General features: G+C 39.7%; 2 protein-coding genes and 2 long non-coding RNA genes across 12 annotated transcripts in view; 2 read left to right on the top strand and 2 right to left on the bottom strand.

Annotated features, from left to right (window-relative positions):
* Positions 1–27,588, bottom strand: part of LOC136179750 (NLR family CARD domain-containing protein 3-like) — a 497,803-nt gene that overhangs the window by 320,551 nt on the left and 149,664 nt on the right. The gene's annotated exons all lie outside the window — the stretch shown is intronic.
* LOC136179602 (uncharacterized) lies at positions 5,799–7,901 on the top strand. Its single transcript, XR_010666596.1, has 2 exons — positions 5,799–6,281; positions 7,257–7,901. It is a non-coding gene; the product is annotated as an uncharacterized lncRNA (long non-coding RNA).
* Positions 7,828–9,179, bottom strand: LOC136179601 (uncharacterized). The gene is made up of 2 exons (XR_010666595.1): positions 8,918–9,179; positions 7,828–8,313 (listed from the first exon to the last, which is right to left on the bottom strand). It is a non-coding gene; the product is annotated as an uncharacterized lncRNA (long non-coding RNA).
* LOC136179687 (uncharacterized) lies at positions 21,691–26,544 on the top strand. Its single transcript, XM_065956742.1, has 2 exons — positions 21,691–24,864; positions 26,132–26,544. Exons 1-2 carry the CDS (start codon positions 21,718–21,720, stop codon positions 26,153–26,155), a joined length of 3,171 nt encoding a protein of 1,056 aa, XP_065812814.1. The 5' UTR covers positions 21,691–21,717; the 3' UTR covers positions 26,156–26,544.

The following is a 27,588-nucleotide window of genomic DNA, read 5'->3' on the forward strand; positions in this document are numbered from 1 at the left end:
ACAGACTGAGTTACTGCCGCCCAAATGTAATGTTTCTTTGTTTCTTCAGCTTGTTGTACAAAGTGGAGATAGCGATGTATTAATAATATCCACATCTGTGATTTAAATGTTCTGCTTTGACTTGTGTCAACAACACCAGATAAACTTTTTTTCGGCTCACCGTGAGCCGTTTATCGACGGTCCTCTGTGTGCTGTGTTGCTCGTCAATACAAAGCACCACACATCCGCGTGTCCACCTTTAATACAAAAGTATAGATGTCAAACTGTTTGCAGGGGGAAACTGAAATTTACAGAGCAAATAGTGAAATAGTAAACGGATGCAGTGTGGACAGCCAGTGTGTGCGACGCCACACAACATATTAAATAGTAAAGGTCGGGTAAAAAATCAATACAGTATTGTATCGCGATATTTTATGTGGCGATATTATATAGTCTCATGGCAGCCAAGTATTCATATTTTTAATATGATGTTTTATTTATGCTTTTTTATTTTTTAACTGTTGAAGGGGTTTCACAATTATTTTTGAACAAGTTGTATTGTTAAGAATTCATGTTAAAGTTCAATTAGACTGAAATACAAATAAAAAGACTGAAGTGAGATGAACAGACTGAGAGTTTTATCTTATTTGACAAAATGATTCTTGATTTAGTTTAGTGTAGTGGATATAATATGCAGTTCAAAATATATTGTATCGCAATTCTCAGCATATCGAAAAATGTTTAAAATCGCAATAGAATCGTATTGTGTCTCAAGTGTCGGGATAATATCGTATTGTGGGGACTCTAGTGATTCCCACCTCTAACATACAGCGCTCACTGGTTGCTGTAAGAGGGGGAGTGGCCTATTCAAGACAGGGCATTAAAAAAAAAAGACACCTAGGCTGACTACTTTCATAAAACTGTTTAGGTAACATTAACATCCTCACGTCAATTGATTCACTCGTTATCCAAAACATTTTAATCAATTATATATTTATAATAAAATGATGAAATCCAATGGCAGTTAATGTTCGAATACTGATATTATTTTTAATTATTTTTATATTATGTGTTCAACATCTTCTAAGATTATACAAGAAAAAAGACCAGATAAACAGTTGAGCATATGTCAGTGAACTATGAGGGCAAAAAACAATAACAAAATAATCTTTCATGAATCATAATCAAGGTAAACTGTTCAATTAATCGTGATGTTGATTTGAGGCCCAGCCCTATCACTCAGATCAACTTCTACTATTCTTCTTTTAATGTTTCTAACATCTAATAGACAATTAAAAAGTTATCTTTCACAATGAAATATTGACATGTTATGACCTGTTTCTGTCTGAAATAAAACATACATAAAATGTATTTTAAAAGACTGAAATGACTTCCTGTTTGTGCCCACCTGAACAACTTTAACACTGACTTCTTTTCACTCAGATATTGAATTGGGATATAACGCCAGTGTATTTATTTTACACCATGAAGATACATTTTCCTCTGATCCATGGATCACATGTTGCCCGGTACCATGCGGGGTGATCTGAACAGATCATGGATCATCTGGGAACTGTTTCTCCACACGTCTGACATCCACAACATTGCTGAAGGGAGGTGATCCCAGCTTACTTTTTGAAGTTTTCTGACTGACTATCTCAACCTAGTTAGTTTGAATTAATGCATTTTACTGTGAGCTCAGCAGAGAGGTCATGAAGAAACCTGAACTGATGATGGTTAACCATTCATTTCATTTCTAGTAACAAGGGGAGGAGAAACTCTGAGCTGATATGGGTTTCCAATAAAACAATAAAACTGAAAGTTTCTGTCAGTCGGAGCTAAGACTCCATTTTGAGTCGACAGAGCAGAAGGACAAACATCTGAGACAGGGTGAGTTTAATTCAACATTATTATGACTTTACTGTTAAAACCTCAGGTTAATATTGAGTAATACACTTTGAATAGAAAAGCAAAGGAAACAGATCAGATACAGTACGGGATCAGCTCTGTGAATGTGGAGTACTTGTTGTTTCTCAGCTTTTGTTTGAAAAGTCAAGTCAAGTAAAAGTTGTGTAGCTAAAAATCTAAATCGTCCTTAATCAGAGATGTTTGTCATGACTCCTGCGGTCTAAACTAGCAGTCAGCGTTACTGGTTTTCTCTCAGATTAAATAAAGTCCTGAGGACGACAGTGCTTATGTTCCACACTATTTAATTTTATAAGCTAGATATTCTCCACTTCCTCAAAGTAGACATTAAAAAATAATGCATCCTAATAAAATGTAATCACTAAATACAGCCTCAATAAAACATCTATCTGAGCAAAGGTCGGTTTTATGACGTGGTTTGATCCCTACAGGCATGAAGGATGTTGTTTTATATCCCTCTAGATATAAAACTGTTGGTCCAAAGGTCATGATTTCTGTTAAATATTAACATATTGCTTTAATGTTTGAGGTTCAAGACCTTGTTATTGTCATTATTCAGTGCAGGACTGAAGAGACACAGGAAGGATAATTGAAAGACATTTATATTAAATCCTAAAACTAGACCAGGGTCAAATACCAAGCAGGGAGTCACATCAGACGGACAAATAAGATGAAGATACAAACAAGCTGCACTGATGAGTTGGATCAGGTACTAAAGGAGACGGGAAGAGAAGCAGAGTCACATTAAGGATCACTTCAGGGGGCGCTGGTATCCAAGTGGTTACTGCGCACGCCCAATTAATCCAACCTGTGGTTCTTTCCCACATCTCATTCCCCACTCTCTCTCTACCTGCTTTCTGAATCTCCAATAAAGACATAAAAGGACCACAGTAAGGACCACCGCCCAGGAAGCTGAACTACATTAGTTTTGTATTTCAGCTGGATGTCAGCGTGGTACTGTAATCTCTGTTCACTTTAAATCTAAGCCTGCTGTACGGGTTGTGCCTGTTAGTATTTATTTTCACATAATCATTCACTTGAATCATTTTGTGGATATATCATTTTAAATCTGTCGACCATCTAAGGGTCATTGGTTTAGGTCTGTGTGGATGTAACAGTTTGTGTAAGACTCTCATAGCAGTAGATCTATTTTTGGAGAGGAGCCGAGTGTATGTTGTGAGCTTAAATGACTTGAATGTAGATATCTGACAGTTTCAAGTGAAGGTAATGTCACCTCTCTAGCCTTTTAGAAGTCTTCCCAAATGGTAAAAGAATTTGTAGGCTGTACCAGCTAACAGAATATAACAGGACCGTTAACATGAAAAGTTTGTCAGCCATTTGTGTTCTGTTGCTGTTGTCTGACCTCGGCCCAATAAATTCTAAGATAAGCCACTGTCTGTTTCACCATTTCATCATTGGACATTTACAGCAGAAACATCATGGCGTCATGATGTTCTTACATGCTTTTATATTTTGATATCTTTTTCTCTATATGGGTAATGTGCAATATATGTTGTGTTTTATACATGGGTCTGTACTTTTCTGTTGACATGTCGATGTGTTTTTCTATTGTTTTTATGGATTCTACTGTGAGGCCGCTGAATGTGTGCAGCACTTTGAGCCCAAGACAAATGTCTGAAGTTATAGTATTTACAGCTGCTCCTTTGAGCCCAAATCAACGCCACAGCGCTCTTCTTTTTATCATGTTGGACTTGAGACAGCGAGGCGTCAGTTTAAACACACCTGAAGCTGGTTGACCCGCTGTTAAAGAGATGCTAGTCTGTGCTCTGTTAATCATGTTACACCAAGCAAAGCCATTCCAGCATATAGAGCACCATTGTGACCCTCGCTCTGCCACTGTGGTCGGTAGGTTGAGCAAATTCACCCGCCACTGCAAAAAGACACCCGTATGTGACGAGTGCTGATTTCCAACCCTGTTTTATACACTTCTAGTTGTACAAATGTCCTAAAGGTCATGGTTGCTGTTAAATACTAACATGTTAGTTTAATGTTTAAAGTTTAAGACTCAATGTCTTGTTATTGGCATTATTCAGGGCAGATCAGACGGACAAATCATGTTAGGATCAAAACAAAGTGCACTGAGGTGCTGCATCAGGTACTTAGGCAGACAGGAAGGAAGAGAAAATCAAATGAAGGATCACATCAGGTAATGAGATGTGGACACTTGACCATTTCTGTCTTTCACATTTTTCCTGCTTGTGTCTCACCTGTTTGTTATTTTGTCCTCAGGTTGTTTTACCTGCATGAACGTCTTTTATTGTCCTCTGATCAATCTGGAGATCAGAAGATGAGTGATCGAGGAGACAAAGAGGAGGACAGAGCAGAGTCTCCTCTGTCCATCTGTCTCTCTATGAAGAGTGACTGGTCTAAACATGATCCTCTAAACTTCAGTAATGAACCAGGACCCTCAGATCAGAAGACGAGTGATCGAGGAGACAAAGAGGAGGACAGAGCAGAGTCTCCTCTGTCCAGCTGTCTCTCTATGAAGAGTGACTGGTCTAAACATGATCCTCTAAACTTCAGTAATGAACCAGGACCCTCAGATCAGAAGACGAGTGATCGAGGAGACAAAGAGGAGGACAGAGCAGAGTCTCCTCTGTCCAGCTGTCTCTCTATGAAGAGTGACTGGTCTAAACATGATCCTTTAAACTTCAGTAATGAACCAGGACCCTCAGATCCACAGTAAGAGAACTTTTTTTAATCACCAAACTGTCCAGCTAAAAAAAGAGTCCTGAACACCATAATGTGTTGATTTTCTTGTTTTTAATCATCAACCTGCACACAGTGATCATCCAGAGAAAGTCACTGAACTCATAACAACATACTAAGGATTATATATATGTATTATATGTTTATAGATAAGATAATATGATTTCAGTATTGACTCTTTGGTTGTGTATCTAGTCGTCTTCTCTGTGATTCTGCAGGAAGAAGTCTTTTAAACTGATCCTGAAGTTTAGTGAGATCTGCTGTGATCGTTTTCTTTCAATCATTTTTTCTGTTGTGTCCACTCTTTGTTTGTCTTTTTTTATTTTTTTAACATGACTACACAATGAGATCTTTTTTTTTTACTGAAGTACCGTAACATCCGGTGAAAGATGCACTTTTAATACCTGTTTTTATTTCATCTTAAAAGTTGTCTGGGTCTTATACAAAGGTGTAACTAATATACCAGTATAAAATGTTGACACATGAGCCATCATTACTGCGGGTGCAGAAGTCACCATCACTGTGTGCGACCGGACGTGATTAAAAAACCATCCCCATCCATTGGGTCTGATTTACTAAAGGTTTGTGTGTCTTAAAACGTGTGCAAACTTGATACCACCAGCAAAAAATGTGTTAACTGATCTACTAACGGAGCGCAGTGAGGATTGAATCTTTCATATGAACAAAACACGCATTGACCATTTAGTACGTTTGACTTAATGAATATTCAATATGGGGCGTTTCTGCCTTAGAAAGGAGAAAATGTAAACAAGTTAAGTTAGTACACACATTGTGATTTACCAAAGCTGACAAAAACTGAGGTGATTGTGACGGTGTCTGAATTTAACACCTTTGAAAAGAACGTGCTAACCCAGGAGACCAGTGTTACACACAACAGGCTGCTGTTATTGAAGTTAGGAGGAGACATAGGCTCAATCAAAGAAGGCATACAGATCACGTTATTCTCCACACATGTTAATATGTTTGGAATGACAGCAGGAAACACCATGATTAAACTATATTGTTGCCTATTTAAACAAAACTGAACATCCACAGCCTCTGCATTCTAAAGAATTTCAACATTGACATTTATTTCTTCCTGTTTCCCTCTTCTCACCAACATTTTATTTTAAACTTGGGATTTCTTTTTTCTCGGGCTGTGCGTCTCTCCCAAGGGGAAACCTCCGGTCTCGAAAAATGAAGCCTATGCGGAAGTACAAAAAACTGCAGTTCCTCGAGGTTCCGCTTGAGGCTGGCTGCAGAAGCGCCGGAAGTGCCATAAGCCCACAGCCAAAAAAGCCCGTTTTTACCACAGGAATCAACATGTTTACAGCCTGGTTCAAAAAACGAGATATATCTGTGAAGTTGACGGCCCCTTCTCCTCACACTGTGGGGGGGGTGAATTTTTTTATAACTCATCGGATTTTATTCTATTAAGGAAAACGACTATGCCCATATTTGGTTGTGTCAGATTTGATTGACAGCTCTGCGCGGTCAGCAGGTCAGGAGGCTAACAGCTTGATCCGTCTGATTTCTCCTCTTTCTTACTTCGTTTGGAGAGTTTGTTTAACACATATCTGACAACATACATGGCTTGCTGTGCGGTTAACAGACCATCCAACAAGTTGATGCTTCAGTTTTTTTCGGTAAGTGATATAGTAGTGTTATATTTACTGACCTAGCTTGTTTAGCGTTAGCTTGTAAACCAGTCGGCTAACTGTGTAGCTCATTATTTACGGTCAATGGTTTAGAAATGTTTGTTGTTAAGATGTTGTTGTTGAAAATAATGAGTTAGTGTGATGTTAGAAGCTAAAGGTTCACCTCGGTGGTTATCTGACGTTATGATGAATGTTATTCTCCACGGAAATGTGGACATTAAAAAACAAACTTTGTGTAGTAATTATCCGTCAGTAACATAAACTGAACTGAACCTAATGTGCTGTGTAGGTTATAGAGGATGACATTAAAGTTACATGGTTGATGTAGTGTCTTAAGATTTGAGTAAACTGTTAACAAATAAAAAAAACTTCACTTTGTAAGAGTATCTGTAACCATTAAGAACTATATTAATAACCATATTAAGTTTCACTGAACTCATACACAGAATATAGCAGTAGAAATATAAAATATAAATAACATATGGAATGAAAATAAGATTTAAAGCACATAGATATAAAGTATAAGAAATAGTTTGAAGAATACAGCCATGTACTGAGCTCATGTTAATAATAAATGAGTTACTGTATGTTCTGTACTAAAGCACAGAGAGTTGGGACCTGTTAATGATTTAAATAATTCAGGTTATATTTGTTTCATGTTAAGATGAAGTACTATCCACAATAAACTGCTTAATTTTTCCTCACAAAATCTGAGACAATTTAATGTGGAATATCATTGTGTGAGTGAGAGAGCTGAAAACAGCATGATTACAATAATGTTTATCTTCTTAACTTTGAATAGATGTTGATTACCTGAACACTGTACCTTTGTTGTCTGGGTAGTACACTGTTGAATTTATAAATGTGCTCTTACATACAGATGAATACAGAAAAATAGATGAGAACAAAAAAAATGATTTAATGAATAACTGATTTTTTCTCTCTTTCTTTGCCATCCTGAAGACCCCTCACTAAAAGTCCATGTTCTCCTGGATCCATGTCACATGCTCGAGCTTCTTCTGAATGACTTTTCAACAGTCAAAGTTCTGCTGAGAGAAGATGGCCAGCAGATAAGACAGCAGTACATGAAGGAGCTCCACAGGCTTCAGGAGGAGGAGGAGGGTTTGCACCTTGGAAGACTGTATTCATGCTGTTCAAATAAAACTAGATCTCCTCCAAACAACTTGCAATCAAACTATTTTCTTCCCATTTTAAAACCCTTTGTCCAGTTTAGATGGGAGAAGTTGATATTATGTGATATAGATCTGGGAAGACTACATTTCTAAATCATTTTTAACTGTGTTTTTATTCACCAGTTATTGATCTTATTTACTCTCCATGTATCTTGATTTAAGAATGGGGCTGTGTTTAAGGGCAAATTTTTGCAATGACTCTGTTCCATCCCACTTTCAGAAATGAACTACATTAGTATTTATCAAAAGAATAAGAAGTTGTGTAAAAGTAGACTTCCTTCCCTAAGCTATTGAGTTGAGCATTAATCTGAAATGTATACTCATAAGTAGACATAAAGGAGTGCATTTATATAGAAATATTTATTTAATCTGAAAAACAACATTAAAAAAAGTCTGTTTTTACAGCAGAGATGAACATGTTTACAGCTTGGTACAAAACAAACAAATAGGTGTGATTAGCTCATGTCTGGATGGACACACACTGTACGGGGGGTGAATGTTTTGATGACTCATCAGTTTTGATTTGATGAAGGATAAGAGTTATTCACAATAAGGTGTGTAGCTGACCAGCTTGACAGGTGGGCGCGGTGTAACGGTTTGTCAAGAGGCTTAAAACCCGTCTCAGCTCCAGCTCTCAGTCTGTGGGTGACATCACTCAGTCCATCCGGGGGAGACCTCCCTCACAGCGAGCTGTTGAAGAGAAGCAACTGAAGTCCACCCCAGAAGAGCCAACAAATACAGATGTTGTTGAGGCTCAGGTTTCTTCCTCTGTCTCTGCAGCTCTCTGGGCACCTCGATGGACCAGTCACCAATAATCCACACTGTGTCTATAAGAGAAATACAAAGGTGTTCAATTAATGCCTCAGACAAGACAAAATGTACAGTTAACTACATGTGACAGCTCAGGCTGTTTTTTTGTTATGAGCCACATCTGCAGGAATAATATTGAACAAGGTAGCTGCAACTCATAATAATAGATGCCAGTCTTAAACACTATTTTTTCTAATACTTAAAGTTTTTGGTGTGAAGCTGACACTGTCCACAGACTCCATGACTTCACAGGGTTCAATAGAAAACAAATGTCTTATAATAAATACTAAATAATTATTTTTCAATTGTCATGTTCACCTCATCGCTGTTGACATCAGTAAATATAAAACACAGACATTCCTCTTTTTGTCAGAACAGTAACATGAACTGTATGCTTTGTAATATTGATTTCTTCTGGATGTCTCATTTATTTACAGTTTATGAATAAAACTTTGTTCATGTATTTCTCTGCTAACAACGACAAAGTCTAACTTCTCTAACAAATAACTCATAAACATAATTGTATATTTAAAAAAGTGTAGTTTTAAGACTTTAATTAAATATTTGGGTTGAATATAATTAGTTTTAACTGTGTTGTAGAAAAGTTAAATGTTAACTTACTGTTTGTAGAGTTTTCTCAGGACGAGCAGGAATAGTTGATGATAGCAGCCTAGCTGTTAGCGATGCTGTGAAGTGGACTGCTAACGTCGAGCTGAATGGGCGGAGCTAAGTCCCGCCGGTCCCGCCTTACTGCTGTCGTTAGGTTGATCCGAAGTTAGGTTGAGACTGCAAATCCAATATGGATGCGGCCGTCGATTGGACTCATTTTCTGCCTATGTCACAGACGGGTCAGGGTTCGTCCAGTAATATTTACAGTCTATGGTTTTGAACGAATCGTTCATGACCGACACATCACTACTTTCAAGGCTGCTCTGCCCTGAGGGCGCCCAAATCACCAGCACGGTAACAGAAACTCATCTCTGCTGATGCACAATTAATGCCAGAGAGGAAGAGGATGGGTTCTCCTTCCTCTCTTCTCCCTGCTCAGAGAGACGAGCAGAGGAAGAGGAGGAGATCCTCAGCCAAAGACAAACATGAACGATGCTAATAATACAGAGCAGACAGAGTGGGAAACCCCTAAATGAAAAACAAACATCACTGTGTTAACTGTGATCTTTTTCTTTTTGATGTTATTTTTTCTCTCTTCTTCAGAGTTTGCGGTCACACAGAAACGCCACTGCAGTCTGACGCTCATTACTTCCTGTCATCTACGTCCTGCTCTCATTACCTCATGTCAAACGCTCGGCTCACATTGAGCTAATAGCCGCGCCTCACTACGAGCTCGTGGTAGTTGTGCAGGATCCAGGCGGAGGTGTGAGGATGATGAGGTTTAAATCTTCATCCTGATCCGACTCTTCTCCTCTCTGATCGCAGGTGACGGACGGGACTGGAGACGAGGACGACCTGGACAAGAAGAGGCAGAAAAAACGAGGGATCTTCCCCAAGCAGACCTTTCTACTGTAAGTACGATGATGTTTTTTTCCAGTTAAGTTCCACGTGTGGCTGGACTAAGTAGACAAACTTGACTAAAGCTAAGAATTATCCTATTCATGTCATCCAGCATATATTCTTTGAGTATAGTCAGAGTGTGTTTTTGATAAAAGCTAAATTAGATTAGGGTGAAATCCTGGATCAGCACTTATCTGGTTAAATGTGTGTTTCCAAGAATAAATGACATTTGGAAGTTAGTATGCCAGCTACTTTTTCCATTAAGTGTGTCTTGTCATGATTTTGCAGTTCTTCTGATGCTGTGATGGCTTTCTGCAGTGGGGTGGAGTGTGTGTCATCATTTAAAATTTGTTGAGCTTTGGTCAGAGCTCAACGGACCTTTGAGGGCCAGCCATTCTATATTGAAGATAGCTAAAAAGGTGGGAGTAAAAAAATACTTGTTTCTCAATCTTTTATTTCATGCTGAATAAAGAGAACTACAGTATTACCACAGTGAGGAAATAATGACATGGGTCACTCTTGACCAGTTAACATTAGCCCCCAGGGTTAAATAAATACTACCGCTTAATCCCTGTGCAGAGTCTCAGTGAAAAACAGGCATGTAGACCCACTATACAAATAGGAAAACACTACTGAAGTGTATTCACTTACTTTTTCTACGCACTCATATCCTCCCTTGTGCAGCGCATCCAATAGGTGTTTACATGCGCACATCAATACGTGTGTGGCTCTGTGTGTAACCACTTGAGCTCTAAGATGAGCTCTAAGATGAGCTCTGTGTCCTTCTATATATTTATCAATATGTAGTTGTTACAAACACACTTTCTAAATTAAAAGAAGGTTCAGGTTCAGGTCCAATGACCATTATTATTGGAATTGTATCAATGTGTATCATGACCGTAAATACAGGATGTGATTACTGGTAGATTAACGGAGAACCATTTTGATTTGGAGTCATGATGTTAAAATATACAGTATGAGTCATGTCCTGCTGAGATAGTTATATTGATTTTTTTTTTTTTTGGTTGATCCGAGAAACTGATCCAATTCCAAACAGTGGGATTTGTGATTAGTAACACCACTACTTACTATGTCCTTGTATCGGGCATTAAAGTTTAAGATTTGGATGGTCTAGACATGTAAACGCTCAGAAATAAAAGATGTTGCGTGACATTAATGGTATTTCTATTCAAAACAATGTCAGATTGTGTGTGGTAAATAAATCTTACTCCTGTCAATATGAAACTTCAGAATTGAATGAGACATTTCCTACTTTTTCATCAAAGCAAAAATGCCCTGCAAGAATCACTTTAGTTTAGGAAGATATATGTGAGTATCATCAATGTAAAGTAAAGTTAAATTGTGTATTCATACTTATTAAGTGAGCCAGAAAGTAATAATGTGAGAATCAGATTCACTATCTTCAAGCTCATGGGTCTGAAAATCATTTAGGATAATTATCCATATGGAGAGGTCTGTTTTACAGAGCTAAATGGTGTCAGACGATACCTGGAATGTTCCAAGATTATATTTGGTGCTTTGAATTATGCCTCTTGTACCCCCAAAATAATTATTTTCCTGTATGCAACCAAATTCTGTTCACTTCTAGTGGAATGGCAAAGAGAAACCAGAAAAAGTTAAACTCATTATTAATTTGTGGATATCTAATTATGAAATAAATAATAAAGCGTTACTGTGAAGGATTGTCCTCTTGCTCACAAAATCATCATTTAACCACTAACTCTTAATTTTACCTCTTAATCTTTGACAAATTAGTAATTGTTTAGTTTATTAAACTAATGTTTAAGTTTGTGAATGGTATTGCCCCAGAACTGATCAGTCAAATGATTCAGAAATACTCCCTGAAAAGGAGCCATGGCAAGAGGTGCAGTTACTGGAGACTGTAGACCAGCGCAAGACAGCATTTGGCCAGCAAAATTCAGCTTCACGAGAAATTAACCTACAGTCACAAAAATTGGTACGCATATGTATCTTGGTGAGACGAATAAAACGTACAGGAAGTCCGCTATTTTCACTTCAATTTCAAAATACGACGATTTTGTGCTACCTTTTTGAACGAACTTGCCCGAGAGCGTTCATCTGTTCGATGCAAACTCAGTGTCAGTGTGTTCTAGACATGTTCCAAATATCCCGTTTTGCTCTGCATGTTATTTCGTCAAAGGGCGTGGCCGTGGTGTGCATTCAAAGTTTCAAGTGCGTTTTGGCAACTTGCCAAAAAAGTAAGTGCTTATATCTCTGCTTTGCAGTGTTCAATCATATCCAAATTTGTTATACATGATACAGGGCCCGCCCTGAACACATCCATGTTTTAAATTTTTTAATTAGTCACAGCGCCACCTGATGACAACTAGTAGTTACTATTTCTCAATAAGCACTAGCCATTGCTACACAGTAGCTCATTTCCCCGTCAAAATTGTTGTGGGCCGGGGCGCTGGTGGCGCAGTGGTTAGTGTGCGCCCCATGTATGGAGGCTGTAGTCTTCCAAGCGGGCCAGGTTCAAATCCAGCATGTCATTCCCAACTCTCTCTCCCTGATTTTCAACTCTATCCACTGTCCTATCTCTCAATTAAAGGCATAAAAAGCCCAAAAATAAATCTTAAAAAAGGGATAGGGTTAGGGTAGAAAAAGGGTTAGAGTTAGGGGTAGGAAAAAAAAAAAAAAGAATTGGTGTGGACCACGCTAACACCTTGACCATACAACACATTCAAGCTCAAACGCCTACATCTAACGCTCTCGCCATATGGATGCATCATTCGCCATCAAACAGGAAGTGGCTGTAACTCTCATACACTTTGTCTAATCTGCCTTAAATTTCACATGTATGATCAGGGTTGGCCTCTGAACACATTGACATAACAATAGTCAACTTAGCGCCCCCTACTGCAAGGAATAAGTACTACATCCTATATACAATGCTCAATTTCCTCCAGATTTCATAGCTATCATTACAGTGCCACCCTGAAGTGCTCTAAGTCAAAATTTAATGTGATCTTCATTACGTTGCCTATTTCAACTTGCCAGTACTACGACTTTTACACAAATAGAACTGCACAGCCTGCTGCTTAGCCATGTTAAGCTGCTGCTGCACTCCCGCGGTCGCAACACACCCCGACATGCACCGGGGTGCGAGGGCCCTTCATCACCGCTTGCGGTTTTAATTAGGGCCCGAGCACTCACAGAGTGAGGACCATATCCAAATTTGTCATACATGATACGGGGCCCGCCCTGAACACATCCATGTTTGACATTTTTGGATAAGTCACAGCGCCACCTGTTGACAACAGGAAAATACAGTTTCTCAATTAGCACTAGCCATTGCTACACAGTAGCTCAATTCCCCCTCAAAATTGGTGTGGACCATGCTAACACCTTGGCCATACAACACTTTCAAGCTCAAATGCCTACGTCCAATGCTCTCGCCGTACGGACGTGTCGTTCGCAATCAGGAAGTCATTTTTTCACGGGCTTAACATAGTCGAACAGACCCGAAACTTCATACATATAATCCTGGTACTAAAGTCAAACATCTTAAACTGTTTAAGTGAGTGGGCGTGGCTTAATGGCTCAGTGGCACCCCCTTCAAATTTTCAAAATGGCCTCCCCATAGAGGGTTTTTTCACGTACGTTCATGAAAGTTGCTATGCATATTAAGCTTGTAAGGACGGACAAATCCTCTTGCAGTGTTTCAAAAAACTCAACAGGAAGTCCACAAATTAAAGTTTGAAAGCTCGTACTACAATATATAATTGAGATTTGCTCAAAATTTTACAGCTATGATCAGGGTTGGCCTCTAAACACATTACCATCACAATATTCAACTGTGACCAAAGCGCCCCCTACAGCAAGGACTAAGTACTACCTCCAATATAAAATGTCAGATTACCTTCAAATTTCACATGAACGATGTCAGTACTGGCCTGATCACATCTAACCTAATACAATAAGGGGCGGCTGTGCCTCAGTTAGTAGAGTCGTTGTCTCTCAACGGGAAGTTCAAGGGTTCAATTCCCAGCTGGGCAACATGTCCGATGTGTCCTTGGGCAAGACACTTAACCCTGAATTGCTCCCCCTTCTTCGGTGGCGGTGTATGAATGGGATTAGTTACTTCTGATGGATGATACTACATAGCAATCACTACCATCAGTGTGTGAAAGGGTGTGAATGGGTGGGTGTGACATACAGTGTAAAAGTCCATTTACCATTTACCAATTATGCCATTAACATAGCGCCCCCTACTGGAAACAGCCGGTTCTACATCTCAGATAATTTGTCTGATCAGGCATGATCAGGGTTGGCCTCTGAACACAGTCACACAACAATAATAAATTGTAACCATAGTACACAGTGGTGGACAAAGTACTCAACTCCAGTACTTGAGTCAAAGTATTGATACTCGTGGTCAAATCTTACTCAACTACAAGTAAAAGTGGCTCGGTCAAGATTTTAGTCAAGTTAAAGTACTAAAGTACTTACTTTTAAAAATACTTGAGCATTCAAAAGTACAAAGTACATTTTCTAATATCAGTGCATTGCTGTATTGTTTTCTCAGTGCTTATACAGAACCTTGTAACCCCTACTGCAAGGAAAAAGTAATACCTCCCATAAACAATGTTCAATTTGCTCCAAATTTCACAGGTATCATGACAGTGCCAGTCAGAACTGCTCTATATAAAAATATTATCTTATCTTAATTGTGTTGCCTATTTGAACATGCCATTGCTACGGCTTTTAAACAAATTGATCCGCTGGCCTCCTCCTTGGCGCCACCTCGCTGCTGATGCATTCCCTGCGGTCGCGACACACCCCGACATGCACAGGGGTGCGAGGGCCCTTCATAACCGCTTGCGTTTTTCATTGTTTTTATTTTTTATCTTATATAGTCAAATTTGGTTATAATATTAACAATTATCATTAATGAATTGTTAATATAACTTAACAATATTATTAAACTAAGTGTAATTGATTCGGCCCACCACTCTGAGATCAGACAACAAATAACCAAACATCAATTCAATTCAATTTCAATTCAATTTATTTGTATATCACCAAAATCAGTCTGAATTAGTAAATTAATTACCAATATTATTTATAATGAATAACTGTATTTCATAAATTGAAGGCGTGAAATCCGTACACAAAGCCCTCGCACCCAGCTTATATCACAATGTTAATACACCAGTATTCACAAACAACTGCTCTCTTAAATTATAACAGAATTTGTTTAAACAAAGCAACATCAATCCAAAATCAATGAACTTAATCAAACAAATAACTATTACAAACTAATCTAAGCAACAAACATTATCAAGCAAAACTTGTGAATGAGGTGTAAAGGTGTAGTTATGTGTGTGCGTGTCTGAGTACCTGTTTGTGTGTGTGTGTGCGTGGCTAAGAGAGAGAGAGAGGAGGGAGATAGAAAAAAAGATGGTGGAGAGAGACAATGCACCATGTGACTTCGTCACATGTGGACAAAATGGTGGACAACAAAGTAAGCCGTGTGGCTGCCTTTTGAAATAGTAGAGCTCTCTGAGCTGAGTTCAGTAACTGTTACTTAAACACCAGAAAGCCAGTGGCCGGACTTTGATTCAACGGCGGGTACACTGGTCTTGCTGATTGTGAAAGCTGTTGACTGAAGGTAAACTAGCATAGCATTACACACAGAGGCGAACACGGTGGTTCATCACAATAAAACAAATGCAGCAGCTTACAACAGATAATATACAGAATGTGACGTCTCATCAACAATGATGCGTAATTATCAGTGGTTATAAAAGAAACATAACTATTTCAGAAACTATTTCTGCCCAGACCAAAGTGTACAAAATACACTATATTTCAATCAATATTTTAGTTAAATATGCAGAAAAAATAAATTAAATGGCATTTCTATTCTGAGTTTTTTACAGCTAAACAATGTTGTTTATTTAGTATTTTTCACTAAAGTTGAATGAGATTTGATATACAATTAACGTCAATTCAATGCAAATTTGACTAAAATAAGAAGTTTAATAGCTGCATATTCATGCTAATTCAGCAGAAAATGGCTGTTGGATTTACTAGTTTAAATTGTATTTTTTTGGAAATCACAACTATTTAAAACTGTATATTTTACAGTGTTATGTAAAATCATTTGCATTTTGACTGTATTTTTTACAGAATTATTCTGGAAACCACAGCAGCCACTTTTTTCCGTTATTTTTTACAGTGTACCATCAGTGTATGTATGTGTATGAATGGATGAGTTAACACCGATGGACTCTTTACTCAGCAGCCTCTACCATCAGCGTGTGAATGTGCATGAATGGACGAGTTAATGCTGATGGACTCTTTACTCAGCAGCCTCTACCATCAGCGTGTGAATGTGTATGAATGGACGAGTTAATACTGATGGACTCTTTACTCAGCGGCCTCTACCATCAGCGTGTGAATGTGTATGAATGGACGAGTTAATACTGATGGACTCTTTACACAGCAGCCTCTACCATCAGTGTGTGAATGTGTAGGTGTGATCTGTGTAAAAGGGCTTTGAGTAGTCAGATCTTTACAAGCTCAAGTCTATATGAATCATAACGATAACATTTTACTTTACAAACTGAAAATGTTTTTGCTCTTGTCAATCTTACAGATTCCAGATGTTACAACGTCAGGCTGTGTGCAGACTGTTAAAGAGAAAAACGTAAAAGTAAGTTCTTCTTTGACACATATTATTTAAAAAAGGGGAGAAAAGGTTATGTGATCCAAAAATAATAATAATCGCTAGGGTTTCAAGAGGATCCTCGCACGGTTCGTGCTCGGGCCCTAAAAAAACGTCCACCCCCCTTTATTTCAGAGAAAAACATTGACATTAAATAGTGAATGTACAGTCTCTTAGAATTACCCATACCTCCTTTGATTCCTCAATGCTACAGTAAACGATTACATTATATGTTCAATCTGTGTTTGTCTCTGAACACAATGAGGCTCCAAGTGTTAAATCAGCATGACTTTTCTGAACTGTTATATCAAAAATGTTATAAATATATCAGTTGTTTTTATTTTTCAGGTTCCACGTATTTAACTGCTGACTAATCTGAAAAATGGGGAACACACCATCAGAAAGTAACATGGGCAACAGCCTGAGATGTTACCAGTGTTCCTGTGTCCTGCCTCCGTGCAGAAGCTTTGACAATTGTTACAAAAGTACTATTCATGGACAGGACGTTTACGTGTTCAATGGAGGTGAATACTACAGGCCAGTTGGCTATGATAACATGTACCAGTGTGCATATTGTTTTAATAAGCCAATCAGAGACCAAGAAATTATGAGAGAAGAGGAGAGGAGGAGAAGAGAAGAGGAGAGGAGGAGAAGAGAAGAGGAGAGGAGAAGAGGAGAGGAGAGGAGGAGAAGAGAAGAGGAGGAGAGGAGAAGAGAAGAGGAGGAGAGGAGGAGAGAAGAGGAGAGAAAAAATGAAGAGGAGCGACAGAGGAGAAGAGAAGAACTAAATCAAAGACTAGAAAAGTCACTCAGACGAGCAGAGGAGCAGCAGGAGGAGCAGCTGAGCATCATCATCAAAGAAGAACTCGAGACCAAGAGAGACGTTCTGAAAAGTACTCTGGATAAGTTAGAGGTGGATGATGATTCAGGCGGTGACGGTGATGAGCTTCTGGAGATCCTTTCTGTGAAATGTAAAATTCAGAATCTGAGTCTGAGTCAGCTGACAGCTGATGATCTGGGGAGGATTGTGTCAGTCCTGGACACACTCCTGTTTGATGAATGGATCAGTGCCCCCCCCTCCCTCAGTACTCTGCAGCACACTCAAGTATTCATCACAGAGCTGTGTGTGCTGTCTCTGAAGACATCTGAGGGAGTTTCTCTGCAGAGCATCTCCAAACATGTGCAGTACCTGTTGGACTCCATCAGCCAATCAGCATGTAACGTCTTTGAGAGTTTCCTGCTGAGCCAGGCCCTATACCTGACCCTGATGCACTTTTTCAATGAGTACTGTGATTGTGATGTAGTGCTTATGGCCAAGCGATGGGCTGAAGAGGAGCTTACATCTGAGAATGTCGTCATCATTGAATTCCTCAGCACCCTCATATCATCACTGCAGAAAACAGTGGGAAGAGCCTCTGTGTTCATTCTAAAGATGGAACTCCAGAGCCTGAAGCACCTCTTGTCCACACTCACAAACATTAATGTCAAAGAAACCCACTCAAAACCCACCGAGATCATCCTCAGACTTGTTCAAACAAACCAGTGGACCCCGATGGAGGCAATGACTCTGCTCACAGCGCTGTCACAGAAATATGCAGAGGATAGTTCAATAAGTAAAGTCCTTATGTTGATCCAGGTATATGAGCTATCTCCAGATTGGACGGATGAGTCTGGACAATCCATCCTCAACGCTTTGGACTCTGCTGACCCTGACAGGTTTGAAGAGGACTTTCAGAAGACCCTCAGAAGGAAAGATGAGATCAGTGCAGCTTTAGCAGAATTAAAGAAGTTTTGGAGTTTGGATCATTCTGTTACCGACATGATCAAAAACATTACCACTGGTGTCCTGCACTGTTCAGAAAATGTACTTAAGGATGGTCCATTCATAATAGATTCTTTTAAAGGTGTGACCTTTGATGCAGATGACGTACAGAACTCTCTGTCTCAGCTCTGCAAAGCCGTTTTTGACACCAAAGGCTGGTGGCCCACAGTCAGGATGATGCTGCACTGGTGCGCATTGGTGCTGACTGAGAAGAGTGCAGCGTTAGACCCGTTTGGTATGGAATCAGATACATGTGTCACCGCCATGTTTGCAGCCACACAAGTGCTCATGGGAAACAAAGTGGACATTGTACTGAGCTCTGACGGTCACCCAGAGGACATAGCTGAGGAGTGGTCTAACTTCTACAAGTACATGGGAATGTCTGTTGACACAAACACGAAGGAATCTAAAGCCTCATGCAGGAACGTCTATGAAGCAGACATTGTATATGGAACGATCGATGACTTCATCTCAGATTATTTTCAGCAGGGCATGGAGCTGATGGAAAAAGGGAACCCTCAGCAGAGCCGTAAATTCATCTTTGAAGGACAGAGTATCAGATTGTCAACAAATCTGGAACTTTCAAGGCTTAAGGACAATGATTCTGGGGTATTTGCTTCAAAGATCCTGCAAAGCCTCATAGGAAAATTCATCAGTGAAGATAAGGAACTGAGACTGAGATTTATTAAGACTATTTTTCAGGTGCTCCAATCCAACCTCATCAAAGATACCAGCTCCGACAGTAAAATCATCTCTGTCTCACAGAAGATCACTGGAGAAGAAGTGTCTCTCACTGAGGTCTTCATTCTGACCTTTCTTGAGAACCTCATCAAGGAGGTTACTAAACAAACAGATAGTGAGAAAAACAGAGACTCTCCTGCAGGAAAATGGTGTTTGGAGATTTTATTTACCTGTGTGTTGCAATGCAATTCGTCAACAACATTGAAAGAACTCATCCAGATGGTTTCACATCTTCATGCACAAAGACTGTGGTCAGCAGCAGAGTCTCTAAACCTACTTGCAGCCTTAACTGACCACCATCATGATGACAACTGTAATAACATCATGAAGATTCTGCATCTAATTTCCACATATCAGGTATCGTCAGAGTGGACCAATGAGAAGGACCAATGTCTCCTTAAGCTCGTAGGCACATACAGGACTGAGGATCTGATCAAATGTTTAGAGAAGAGCCTCAGAGATGAGGAAGTAAAAAGCATCGACACTCTCTTTGGTGAATTACGACAGATGAAAGACATTGATGAACCAACACTGAGCAAATCCTACAAAGTAGTCACTCATGTCAGAAACCTGATCAACACTGGTGAGATTAAAAACCACACAGATGTCCAGAGAGCCAGGACTCTGAGTCACAGCAGAGAAACAGAAGACCTTCAGGAGATCCTAGCAGTTTTGTGTAATGCTGTACACCAAACAACTGGTCCCCCATACAAGGAAGGAGAAGGATGGTGGCCAAGAGACACTCAAATAATCAGCTGGTGCCTCCTCGCCCTGTCAGATACTGGGAGGCTGCTAGAGATGGGCACTGGAGAAGGGAAGTCTTGTGTGATAGCGATGTTTGCAGCGCTGCGTGTGCTGCAGGGTGAAAAAGTAGATGTAGTGTCCAGCTCTTCTGTGTTATGTCAAAGAGATGCAAAAGAATGGGACAACTTCTACAAGTACTTTGGCATGACAGCTGACACAAACACAAACAAAACTGAAGATGCAGATCGAAAAGAATGCTACCAGAAAGACGTGGTGTACGGAACCATCGAAGCCTTTGCTGCAGATCACCTTCGCCAGATATTTGAGATGAAGGAAGTGAGGCCTGAGCGAAAGTATGAGTGCATCATAATCGATGAAGTAGACTCGCTGCTCCTGGATCAAGGAGTGCAGCTGACATACCTGTCCAGCCCCATGGCCTCCATGCAGCACCTCAACACTATCCTGGCCATGATCTGGGTCCACGTCAGACAGTATGGCTTACTGTCTGCAGGGCACCAAACATTTGTACGAAGTCCTCCTGCTTCATTCTTTAAAGCCATCTTTGACTCAATAGACACGGAAGGAACAGAGATAAAAGATCCAATGGACATTTTACAGATTGCTGAAGAAGCACACACTGTGGAGAAAGGATTTACAGAGGCTATCTATAAAAATAAGAAGGAACTGAAGACTGTGAGTCAGGATGCCATGGTTGATTTTTTCCAAAAAATTGAGAACTATGTCCCCTTTGGTTTCACTGTTTACACTTTAGACAACCAGGGATCACTCTGTCTAAGAAAGCGTAGTCCATACAACAACCAGGACATTCCAGAGCTGTCATTTCTTGTATTGGACGAAGGCTTGTGTTGTACTCTCTATGATTCAGAAGAAGACCTCATCAAGCCCATTACAGAGATCATCTTACAGAAGGTGCAGTACACACCTTGTACAAAGGAAAAGGTCAACATTCCTGGATTTTTGAAGAATCTGATTGAGAAGAAAGTGTGTGTGTGGGTCCAGAATGCCTTTTTGGCAATGCAACTAAGAGAAGGACGGGAATACGTTATTCAGAAGGACAACGTTTGCCCTGTGGATTTCAGATCCACTGGTATTGTAGAACTGAACAAGAAATGGGGAGATGGTCTGCAGCAGTTTGTAGAGATAAAACACAAAATCAAACTGAGCACAATGTCTATTGTGACAAATTATGTTTCAAACATCTACTTCCTTGAAATGTATGATGGGAAAATATATGGAACAACTGGGACACTTGGGAGCACAGAAGACATCCTGTTTTTGCAGGAACTTTACCCAAACCTGTCAGCCTGCAAAATGCCAACATTCAACAGAAAGAAGTTATTTGAGCTCAGAGGAACACTGACTACCTCAGCTGAAGAATGGAAATCTGAAATAAAACGTGTCGTAATGGATCAGATTTCCCCAAACTCATACAGAGAAGGAAGAGCCGCCCTTGTGATATGTGAAACTATCAAGAAAGCCAATGAAATCCATGAACTGTTTCAAAGCAGCATTCCAGATAAAACCATCCTCTACTGCCGTAGTGATGGAGACAGTTTGAGCCGTATAGGTACCGAGCTGCTCCCCGGTCATGTCATTGTTGCCACAAACCTCGCCGGGCGTGGCACAGACATAAAAGTGTCCAAAACAGTAAACAACAATGGGGGATTGTTTGTGGTGCTCTCCTTCCTCTCTGAGAACACAAGAGTGGAACTCCAGGCTTTTGGTCGAACCGCACGCAAAGGTAAACCTGGATCTGCTCAGATAATCATGTCCACTGAACACCTGCAGCAGTCTTTCAGGAAGGCATCCACTCTGGAGGAAGCTAAAGACACGAGGGACAGACTTGCAGAAGAAAAGACAAATCACTTGATGAAAGATATTGAGGAGTTGAGACTGCGGGAGGAGCTGTTTTCAGACTACTGTGGAACTCTTCAAGAAATTCATGTGAACACAGATGGCGATGAGAAAAGGGCGGTTGTTGCCATCATGAATGAGTTCTGGGGGTTATGGCTGCAAATGAAATCTGAAGAAATTGACCAGTTAAAAACAAACACGTTGAAAGAGAGTTTGAAATCTGATCTGTCGCAGGCAAAAAGTCAGTGTCGAAATCAAACTTCACCATGCTCAAGCATATATCACTACATCAAGTTTGGAAATGTCGCCCTGAGTGAAAAAAAATGGACAGAAAGCAGCAGGCTTTTTGAAAAAGCCATGGAACAAGATAAAAGCTGGGCAGCCATAGCTTTTTACAGTCATGCATACTGCACCATAATGCAGCAGAAAGAAGATTACCTCACTAAGGCCAAAGATGACCTAGTGAAGGCACTGGAGTCTCTAACGTATCTCACTGAAGAATGCCTAGTCTGTCTGAAGATGGTGACGATGTCATCTCCAGACAACAGTGACCAAACCAGCCTTGAAAAGCCACTATTTACGAAGCTAAAGATGTATGATTACTTTAAAAAAAACATTGAAGAGGCCATTAAAATGCTGGAAGACCTAAAAGCAAACGGGCAAGATGCAATCGCCAAAAAATCCCCAATTCAGTCCCTGGTGTCGAGTGCTGGTGAAGAATTAGAAGTGGAGGCTAAAAACCTCTTCAGACAAGGTCTGCAATATGTATTTTGCGTTGAGAAGGAACCTCGCTTCCCATGGGAAGCTCTTCTGGTGTTCATCCTTGGAGCTGTTCAGATCATTGCAGGTGCTTTGCTGACTGCATTTACATTTGGTTCATTGGCTCAAGTCGGCATGGGACTCATCACTGAGGGAATATCAGACTGCATCTCTGCCATTGAGTCCATGGTGACAGGAGTCTTCAGCTGGACATCGTGGGCAATAGAAAAAGCTGTTTCTATTGTTGTTTCTCTCATTGGGTTTGGAATCGGAAAGCTCATTTCAAAGGGCTTCAAAGCTTGTAAATCGTTGGTGAAGGGATTCGGCAAAGAGCTTAAATCCATGCCAAAGTTTCTCTCCAAACAGGCTAAAGATGGCTTGAGTTTGGTTTCAAGAACAAATATGAAGAATGCAGTAATATACACTGTTCAACAAACGGCAGAGGAACTGATAACTTATGGGTTAGGGAAGGCAGAAGGGGAAATACTAAAAGAAATATTAGACTGCATTGAAAAGGAAATCCAAAAGGGAATTGTTGGTGATGTGAAATCACACCTAGAAAAAGAAGAGCTGGGTTCATTAGTAGACATCATCATCCTCTCACATGTTGAAAATGAAGAGCAACTTCAGGATCTCCTGAAGGACGAGGAAAGAAAGACCAAACTCCTGAACATATTCACAGAGCTGAGTAAGACTGCAGTACAGCCGTTTGTTGCAGACCTCAGCATGCAGAACAAGCTTAACTCATCCATCTCCAGAGTGATTGACAAAGCTAATGCAGAAGTCAAAGGTATAGCACGGGGGATTCTGACAGCCATCAAATCTGTTTACATGGTGTCACTGGCAGTGGATGCCACCACTGCAGTGCTCAGCCTCTCCAGCAAGTTTTTCGTAAACCTTCAGGAACAGCTGAGAATATTCAACAAAGAAAATGATATCCCCAAGGAGGAGAAGGTAAAGCATCCATCTCCTTCTGATGCTGAGATGCTGAAAGAATTCAAGCAGCAGTTAGCTGATGTCATCAGCAGTTTAATGGCTGATGCTTTGGTAGAAGTTTTCCACCAGAAGTTCTCTAGTCACTTGGTTTCTTTGGTTCAAAGCAAAGCACATGGCATCATTTCCACACATGTAAGATCAGGCCTAAAAAGTGACAGAATAGAGGAATTACTCAGAGCTGGACAGAATAACAGCTACATCAGACACATGCCAGGAGACCCAGGTTCTAAACATCACAGTGAAGCAGGTGAACTGTCAAAATCACATGCTGAGAAGATCAAGGACCCCATGACTTCAGGCACCATTCTGGACATCAGGGTCCTTTCAGAAACCACCACCACTGAGGTTGTCATCCTGACAGAGAACAGCAGGGGCAAACTGACCAAAATGCAGGAGCTGAGCCCAAACACAAACCCTGCCAGTCAAAAAGTGACCCTGATCTACACACCAAAGAACGACCAGCACCCAGACGGCCATTATGATGTTCTCATTAATAACCAGACAGTTAGCATAGAGAGTAAGGGAAAAGGCTGCCTCTTTCATGCTCTGGCACGAGGCATGAATCCAGGTGCCAGCGAATCAGAGATCTCAAAGAAAGCAGACAGCCTGCGAATTGAAGAGGCTGAAGCTCTCCTCAGAAACCCGGGCCAATGGGAGCCCTTTGTCAAGAGGAAGGAGTGGACTGAAGCCATCAGAGGAGGGGACTGGTACATGGCAGAGGGAGCTGCACCGGAAAAAAACAAAACTAAAGAAACCAAAAAACTACTTAAGGACACTGTTGGAAGAATCGTAATCTTCAAAAACTGGAAAACATTTGCAAAGGAAAATCCAGGACTTGGACAGATCATTCATGCTGACCACCAGCCACCAGTGAGCTGTATCGTGGATGCAGGAAAGTTGAACCAAAATAGCAAATTAGCCAAAGGCATGCTTGAGGTGGCAACAAACTCATCTCCTCTGAATACAGACCTGGTTCAGAAAGTGAAAGATCAACATGGCCCTAACCTTCCAGCTGTTTATGTACCAAAGGATGTACATATGGATGTACCCAGTTCAAGATCAACAGACTTCAGACATCTCTTAACCAACACCATAAAAGATGATGACGTTGTTGGCACCTTCAAACTGGTGATTCTTGGTTCAATGGTGAGATTCAGACTGAAAAGCAACGAGGGCTTTAACTCCTTTAACACCAAGCCGAGTAAAACCAGGCTTTCCATTTATGAGGAAGGTTTTCCACATCACAGTAAAAAGATGGTGGAGAACTGGTTCAACCTCATGAAAGACAAGGGGATCATGACAAACGACCACCTCAACACCATCAATGAATGGATCGATAATGAGGGCTACAATGATCAAAACGACCACCACAGGAATCTGGTCTCCAGCCTCTTAAATAATAGAAAGGTAACATTACACCTGATGTGGTTCTACAGTAAAGCACATACACAGCATTCATTCATGAGTATTAGTAAAATATACTTGTTGTTTTGTACCTGTTGTTTAGCTCAAAGTACCTGAATAACTGTTTATAGTGAGAGAATAAACGTTAAGCTCTGAAATTAAAGACAGCAAGAATAACTGCACTTTCCTAATCCTACAGATACAACATGTGCAGCTACTGCCTGCTGATTCTCAGGGAGGGAAGTATTTACTATTAACTCCACTTAAAGATTGATATAGAGAGACTGTCAAGTTTTGAATTCTTACAAAACAAAAGGTAGAAGACCCAACTGCAGTCTAACAAAAATATTTAATTAAAAAAAAAAGGCAAACAGAAACGTACTTCATTAAATGTCCAAAAAGTCCAACAAAAATTAATCAAGAGAAAACTGGGAGTCACATGGAAGCACTGGTAATGAGACGTAGACCTGGGAGATATACAAAACTAAACTAAAATTAGTAACGTGCTCTGTTAACTGTGCCGAAGAAAAGTGCCAATTGAACAGGCAACACCACAAACCTTTTCTACCGTTTGAAACGATGTCACGTGTTGGAACACAACGAAGAAAATAAATGACCAAACGTCACCTTAGGATTTGTAAATAAAATATACAGTCTATAGTATGGACCCTCTGCAAACACCGGTCCAGTAAGTGTTACTCCCCAGCAGCAAACTACAATAAAGAATAATTAAACCACAATTAATAATCTGGTTTCTTCAACTTTCACTCAGGAGCAAAATCAGCCTGTAAATTTAAAAGAAATTATGATTTGACATTTATCAATATGGATGATATGACATATCACATCGCACGGGCCTAAGTCGACATATAACCACATGTAAAATCTGACAATGAAATGACACAAAAGGGAAGAAACATAAAGACTAAATAAACAGGTTAATCAGATACAGGTGAGACCAACAAGACACAGGTGAGGACAATGAGGGCAATCAGAACTGGAGGCAATCACACAGAGGCAGCACTATAGAAATGATTCATAGAGGCAAGACCTTCAACATAAAACATAAAGAACTAAACTAGGAAATGACACAATAAAAATACCCACTGGGGAAACAAGCAACACTAGATGAGAAAATGACCAAATAGATCAGAAAAGGAATAAATCAAGGAAACAACAGTAAACCATGACACAGACCTCCTGTACACAGTGTTCTTTGTGTTCAGGTGAGCAGGTCAAACGTTAACTGTTCTTTTGTTTTTCTTTACAGCGAAGAAAAAGCACCATGTCTTAAGAATGATCACATCAAAAAGATGGAGATCATCCGCTGCAGAGATCGATCCTGAGATGAATCATGAACTCTGACGATGTTTTTATCTAATTCACAAATGATTTAAATTAATCAGTTTAAGATCTCGTTACAGAAAGAATTCAAACATCTGGTGATGAACTCTAATATGTCTGTCATGTAGAGGAAACCATTAACTGATCAATGTGTTAATTATTATAATCAATAACTGATCAATGTTTTAATTATTATAACAATAACTGATCAATGTATTAATTATTATAATCAATAACTGATCAATGTTTTAATTATTATAACCAATAACTGATCAATGTATTCATTATTATAACCAATAACTGATCAATGTTTTAATTATTATGACCAATAAAATGTAATATAATCCCACTCCTTCATAGTGTACAAATCTTTATAATCCCTTCATAGGGAACAAGTCTTTATAATCTCTTCATAGGGTACACGTCTTTAGAATCCCTTCATAGGGTACAAGTCTTTATAATCCCTTCATAGGTATATGAAGTTATTCACCCCTTTATGCATGTCCAGACATGTAACAATATCAGTCAGATTTTACAATAGGAAAACTGTACAACAGGCAGTACTGTAGTTACATTATCTCTGCTTTAGATAAAAGACAGCACTGCATGGCACTCTTTTTTGATTTAACTAAGGCATTTGATTGTGTGAATCATACCCTGCTCCTGCAAAGACTGTGTAATATTGGTTTCAGTGACATTGCATGTAATTGGTTCAGGAGTTATCTCTCTGATAGACAACAATCTGTAAAACAAGGAAGCTAATGTTCCGATATTTTAACAGTAACAAAAGGTGTTCCACAAGGCCCAATTTTAGGCCTGGTTTTATTTACTACATACATAAACAATATTGTGCCGTCTCAATTAAACTGTGATGCCCATCTTTATGCTGATGACACAGTTCTATATTGTGCGGCTGACCCGGTACAACTTGCAGCCAAACAATTGCAGCAGTCTTTTAATGTGCTGCAGGATATGCTAAATTACCTGCGATTAGTCCTCAATGCTGACAAAACTAAATGTATGCTTTTCTCGAGAGCTACAGAAACTAACAAAAACGATATCAAGATAGTTGCCAGAAATGGGCTAATGATTGAGAGAGTCACAGAAAATAAATATCTTTGCATGTGGATTGATGAAAGACTGACATTCAACTTCCACATTAATAATCTTTTAGGAAGACTCAGGTAAAATCTTTTTTTATTTCTACAGAAATAAAATTGTTTTTCCAATGTTCTGTAGGAAGAGGGTTGTGGGGTCTGTTTTTATGTCAGTCTTGGACTGTGGTGATATTATTTTTAGGCATGCCCCTTCCACAATGCTTAAACGTCTCGACTCTGTCTACCACTCTGGGTTAAGATTTACTACTGGTGACCCCTATGATAC

This window comes from Labrus bergylta, chromosome 7 (genome assembly GCF_963930695.1).
Source record: "Labrus bergylta chromosome 7, fLabBer1.1, whole genome shotgun sequence".
NCBI lineage: Eukaryota > Metazoa > Chordata > Actinopteri > Labriformes > Labridae > Labrus > Labrus bergylta.